This window comes from Oncorhynchus clarkii, chromosome 28 (genome assembly GCF_045791955.1).
Source record: "Oncorhynchus clarkii lewisi isolate Uvic-CL-2024 chromosome 28, UVic_Ocla_1.0, whole genome shotgun sequence".
Taxonomy (NCBI): domain Eukaryota; kingdom Metazoa; phylum Chordata; class Actinopteri; order Salmoniformes; family Salmonidae; genus Oncorhynchus; species Oncorhynchus clarkii.
The window spans coordinates 34,491,626-34,497,625 of NC_092174.1; the positions used below are offsets into that span (position 1 = coordinate 34,491,626).

Genomic DNA, 6,000 nt, shown 5'->3' on the forward strand with positions numbered 1-6,000 from the left:
GGCTTCGGGACAAATCTCTGAATGTCTTTGAGTTGCCCATCCAGGACTTAAACCCGATCTAAGATCTCTAGAGAGACCTGAAAATAGCTGTGCAACGACACTCCTCATCCAACCTGACAGAGCTTGAGAGGATCTGCAGAGGAGAATGGGATAAAATTCCCAAATACAGGTGTGCCAAGCTTGTAGCATCATTCTCAAGAAGACATTAGGCTGTAATCACTGCCAAAGGGGCTTCTACAAAGTAATGAGTAAAGGGTCTGAATACTGAATGTTGATATCATATTTCATGTGCAAAAATGTCTAAAATTCTGTTTTTGCTTTTTCATTATGGGGTGTTGTGTGTAGATTGATGAGGGGAAAAAACAATTGAATCAATTTGAGAATAAAGCTGTAATGTAATAAAATGTGTAAAAAGTCAAGGAGTCTGAATACTTTCCAAATGCACTGTTTGACCTGTTGCTATGAGAAAAGGTGAACCAGTGCAGCACAAACAACATGTAAATACCACCAATATTTATGTTTTTATTTATCTTTACCTACTATTTGTACTACAACTATTTGCACCTTGCTAAAACATAGCTGATAATATAGTTTATAATATAACCCTTGAAATGTCTTTATTCTTTTCAAACCTTTGGGAGTGCAATGTTTACTTTACATTTTTTATAGTTTTTTTGTTGATGATGTTTTGAGTCTTCTCACTTTTGTTCGTTGTTTATTTTACTTGCTTTGGCAATGTAAACACGTTTCCAATACCAATAAAGCCCATTTGAATTGAATTGAAAGAGAGAGAGAGAGTAGGGAGAGAGAAAGAGAGAGATGAGAGAAAATTAGAGAGGGAGAGGGGGGGAGTGAGTGAGGGATAGAGTTAGAGAGAAAGCAAGAGAGAGAGTAAACGGGGAGCGAGATGAAGAGGAGAGAGGGAGAGATGTACTGAGGATAGAGACTACTCACTTTGTCTCTTTCATTTGACTTTGACTAGAGAGCTGGGACTATAGGAGTGCAGTAGTAGAATGTTAAAATACTGGTGTGATCTGCATAGGGAGTCAAACAGGCATCCTAATGCTGTCTTCTGTGTCGTTCTTATACACAGTCCCCAATGCCGTTTAAAAGCCTGTTTTCTGCTGAAACTACTCCATATGAAGAGTTTCTTAAAATCTTCTGAAATTTTGGTAAATTAGCTTTTATTGATTAAACAGAGATTGGTTTGCTTTTTCACTATCTATTCATGGCATGAGGTTATTCAATGACAGACTTGGTTTCATCACTTGATGATTTCATTTTAGAGAGACAAGTAGTTACGTATTTTTGCTAAATGTTAGACAGTACCAGTCAACAGTTTGGACACACCTACTCATTAAAGGGTTTTTCTTTATTTTGTACTATTTTCTACATTGTAGAACACTAGTGAAGACATCAAAACTATGGAATAACACATATGGAATCATGTAGTAACCAAAAAAGGGTTGAACAAATCAAATATATTTTATATTTGAGATTCGTCAAAGTTGCCAACCTTTGCCTTGATGACAGCTTTGAACACTCTTGGCATTCTCAACCAGCTTCATAAACTGGTCACCTGGAATGTATTTCAATTAATGGGTGTGCCTTGTTAAAAGTTAATTTGTGGAATTTCTTTCCTCCTTAATGCCTTTGAGCCAATCAGTTGTGATGTGACAAGGTAGGGGAGGCATACGGAAGATAGCCCTATTTGGTAAAATACCAAGTCTATATTATGGCAAGAACAGCTCAAATAAGCAAAAATAAACGACAGTCCATCATTACTTTAAGACAAGAAGGTCAGTCAATTCTGAAAATGTCAGTGCAGTTGCAACGCTATGATGAAACTGGCTCTCATGAGAACCGCCACAGGGAAGGAAGACCCAGAGTAACCTCAGCTGCAGAAGATAAGTTCATTAGAGTTAACTTCACCTCAGATTGCAGCCCAAATAAATGCTTCACAGAGTTCAAGTAACAGACACATTCAAACATCGGCTGTTAAAGGAGACTGCGTTAATCAGGCCTTCATGGTTGAATTGCTGCAAATAAATCACTACTAAAGGACACAAATAATAAGAAGAGACTTGCTTGGCCCAAGAAACACGTGAAATGGACATTAGACCGGTGGCAATCTGTCCTTTGGTCTGATTAGTCCAAATTGTAGATTTTTGGTTCCAACCACCGTGTCTTTGTGAGACGCAGAGTAGGTGAACGGATTATCTCCTCAAGTGTGGTTCCCATCGTGAAGCATGGAGGAGGAGGAGTGATAGTGAGGGGGTGCTTTGCTGGTGACACTGCCTGTGATTTATTTAGAATTCAAGGCACACTTAATCAGCATGGTTACCACAGAATTCTGTAGCGATACACCATCCCATCTTGTTTGCGCTTATTGGGACTATCATTTGATTTTCAACAGGAAAATGACCCAAAACCCACCTCCAGGCTGTGTAAGGGCTATTTGACCCAGAAGGAGAGTGATGGAGTGCTGCATCAGATGATCTGGCCTCCACAATCACCTGACCTCAACCCAATTGAGATGGTTTGGGATGAGTTGGACCGCAGAGTGAAGGAAAAGCAGCCAACAAGTGCTCAACATATGTGGGAACTCCTTCAAGACTGTTGGAAAATCATTACTCATGAAACTGGTTGAGAGAATGCTAAGGTGTGCAAAGCTGTCATCAACGCAAAGGGTGGCTACTTTGAAGAATATGACATTTATTTTGATTTGTTTAACACTTTTTTGATTGCTGTGTGATTCCATGTGTAATTTCATAGTGTTGATGTCTCCACTATTATTCTACAATGTAGAAAATATGAAAAATAATGAAAAACCTTTGAATGAGTAGGTTTGTCCAAACTTTTGACTGGTACTGTAGATTCTCTTATCCAGAGCAACTTACAGTTCATGTATTAATCTTAAAATAGCTTGTTGAGACAACCACATATCACAGTCAAATGTACAGAATACGAACATTACATTCCAGCTACAATGTATATATATGCATTCAGCAACAACAAAAATGTTTTAATACACAGCTAAAATGTATTAATAAAAAATCTGAGAACTCTAATATTTTACACATACATGAAGGTACCCATAAGCAATAATTTCTCGTGAAAAATCACGAATGTGAAAAATTGCCGGATATAGCTTTGGAAATAAACTCTTCATATACACTTCTTTTATCTTTATTTTCCCTGTGAACAACAAAGTCAAAAAGGGCTTGTGAAAGATGAGTGAAAAGGGAGAGATGGAGGAAGGAAGTCAAAGCACTACTGCGCTCCCTCTGTTGGTGTGTGAATAGAAAGAAATGCTCTGTGTTTGAGGGTTTTAATCAATAAAAAGTATGAGGTAGAACCGTATGACTACTCTGTGGTGTGTTTCCATGCAGTTCTTTGAGCTTTCCTACCTACGCCTCCACAATGTGCATTGTTCTCTCTCTTTCAACTCAATTCAATCATTTGCCAAAGTAGAAATGAATTAATTCTAGTTGTTTAAAAAAAAATATTGTATCAGCCATTCAGCAATGTTTTATTAACCCTTTCTAAATGTGTTATTAACCCTTTATGATCATCTTATTAACCCTTCCAGGGAGGGAAGATCCCCATCCGATGGACGTCTCCAGAGGCTATTGCCTACAGGAAGTTCACATCAGCCAGTGATGTGTGGAGCTACGGCATCGTCATGTGGGAGGTGGTCTCATACGGAGAGAGACCCTACTGGGAGATGTCCAACCAGGATGTGAGTAGTTTCATTATAATAAAGCACAGTGTCGGTGTATAGCTGATATGGTAATTATTCATCAATGATTTGTCTTGATGGCTGTTCTTGTGACTTGTGGGTTGGTTTGGCGTAGAAGCTCGGTGGACTCAGTTGGCTTTATCTCCCATACTCGGTAGGGGATTACTGTGATTGACTAAGGACCATCTAATCCTCGTCTATTTTTTATTTCTTCCCCACTAGGTGATCAAAGCGATAGATGAGGGTTACCGTCTTCCGGCCCCTATGGACTGTCCTGTGGTCCTCCACCAGCTGATGTTGGAATGTTGGGAGAAGGGCCGCAGCGAACGGCCTAAGTTTGGCCAGATCGTCACCACCCTGGATAAGCTGATCAGAGACCCAGCCAGCCTCCGAGAGCTGGCCAACAGCTCATTATGGTGAGTTACAATGGGACAAAACCACAGGCACAATCAGAACCACTGTAGACCCAGTCTTCAAGCACATACTGTCAGATCCATAATAAACTATTAGAACTAGTACCGTATCTGGACTGTCTTATTTAATGAATGTGTATATTCTCTCCTGTTTGCCCAGCAGGGAAGACCCGACCACTCCAGAGTTCAGTGTGAGTACGATGGAGGAGTGGCTGGATGCCATCAAGATGGGACAGTACAAGGGGAACTTCACCAGTGCTGGATACGTCACCCTGGACTCTGTCCTCTACATCAGCATCAGGTGAGATACATGGGCAGAGCTGGCCTGGGGCTGAGGTTAGGGCTGGAGAAAAGAGAGTAGGAGTAGGCAGAGCTGGAGAAAAGAGGAGTCTGTTGTCAATTTTGTCATTTTGTAAACTCCCGTCTTCCTCTGTCCTCTCTTCTAGTGAGCTCGTTAAGATGGATGTGACCTTGGCGGGTCACCAGAAGAAGATCATCTCCAGTGTCCAGATCCTTCAGTCCCAGGGGACCCACGTCCAAGTATAACAGTTTCCCTATAGAGACACACTGGGAGGGAAAGCCAAAATGGATGCTCTTCTCTGAGTTTACCCATTGAGACACACTCAGATTGAGCCAACATGGACATTCTGGGTTGGGTTTCCCCATACAAAGACACTGAGATGGAGCCGTAATTTACGCTTAGCTCCTTTATTTCCTCTTTGTAGTTTCATCATTCCACCTGTCCTGGATGTTTTGATAGCGTAGGCACTTCCAGCTTCGGTCCACGCCTTCAGAGGCCTAGCAACCCAGCAACCTAAGATACCAGGCTACAACCAAGACGTCTTTGTCCATATCAACAACAACAATAACAAAGCTAAAAAATAACAAAAAAGAAAATTTGATTATAATTCTCAACATTGTCTGTGAAGTTTTGTGTACAGTTGTTTTTATGGTTGTTTCTTTTTTCATTTTTTGATTAGCTTTGTTAATTTTCCACATAATTCACATGATCAATATTGTATATGTATAGATAAGCGTTTACAAGAGGTGTGTGTGAGTCCGCCAGTCTAGAAAGTAAAGTTGTTATCGCCAGGCAACGCAGGTGTGCTTTTCCTTCCTGGTGCATGTGTTGTCAGGCCTCTCCTCTTTCTCTAAGCCCCTCCCCACAAAGCTATAGGACCGAACATGATGTGTGGGGGAGATAGGAGGGAGAAATAGAAAGATGTGAAAATATGAGATGGAGATGTCTATTCATGGTCTCAGAAGACTTCCGTTGCGTTTGGCCAGGGATAGATACATGTAGGTCTTCCATAGCCACGACTTCCAGACTCACCCAGTTCACTTGAATGAGATGCCCTGCCAGATTTCATTTAGTACAGCCTACAGCAATTGTAAATGAGAACTTGTTCTCAACTTGCCTACCTGGTTAAATAAAGGTTAAATAAAAAAATACAATAAAAAATAGGTTGCAGTTAGTCAGAAACCTGCAGTTCAATACAGTATTAGTACATTTTCTGCTAGAGTTTGCCTTTGTGACAGAAGAAGAGCAAAGTAGATCATCTGTGAAGTTGACACTGTTTGCAATGTATCTCTGTTTCTCAGATGTTTCTCCATGTATAGTTAGTATTGCTCTGATATGTTGGGCCATGTCAGACAAGCAGGATTGGTTGTGAGGTAGACTTGACTTGAGTGAGTTGAGTGGTGATTTTTGCCTCATTTCACCCCTGATTAATGTGGGTTTAGTCACAGTTTGTGCTAACCACCTCTGTTCAGTGACTAATATGAGTTCAGTCACAGTTTGTGCTAACCATCTCTGTTCAGTGATTCATTTGGGTTCAGTCACAG

At 40.6% G+C, this 6,000-nt stretch overlaps 1 protein-coding gene across 1 annotated transcript in view; it reads left to right on the top strand.

The window, feature by feature from the left end:
• The window catches only part of LOC139386629 (ephrin type-A receptor 3-like), a 183,350-nt gene extending 178,376 nt beyond the window's left edge, over positions 1-4,974 (top strand). Inside the window, exons 16-19 of the mRNA XM_071132367.1 lie at positions 3,593-3,742; positions 3,965-4,158; positions 4,319-4,456; positions 4,602-4,974. Coding sequence (XP_070988468.1) covers positions 3,593-3,742; positions 3,965-4,158; positions 4,319-4,456; positions 4,602-4,701 — 582 coding nt within the window. The 3' untranslated portion in view covers positions 4,702-4,974. The remainder of the gene's footprint in view (positions 1-3,592; positions 3,743-3,964; positions 4,159-4,318; positions 4,457-4,601) is intronic.
• Positions 4,975-6,000: the final 1,026 nt, after the last annotated feature.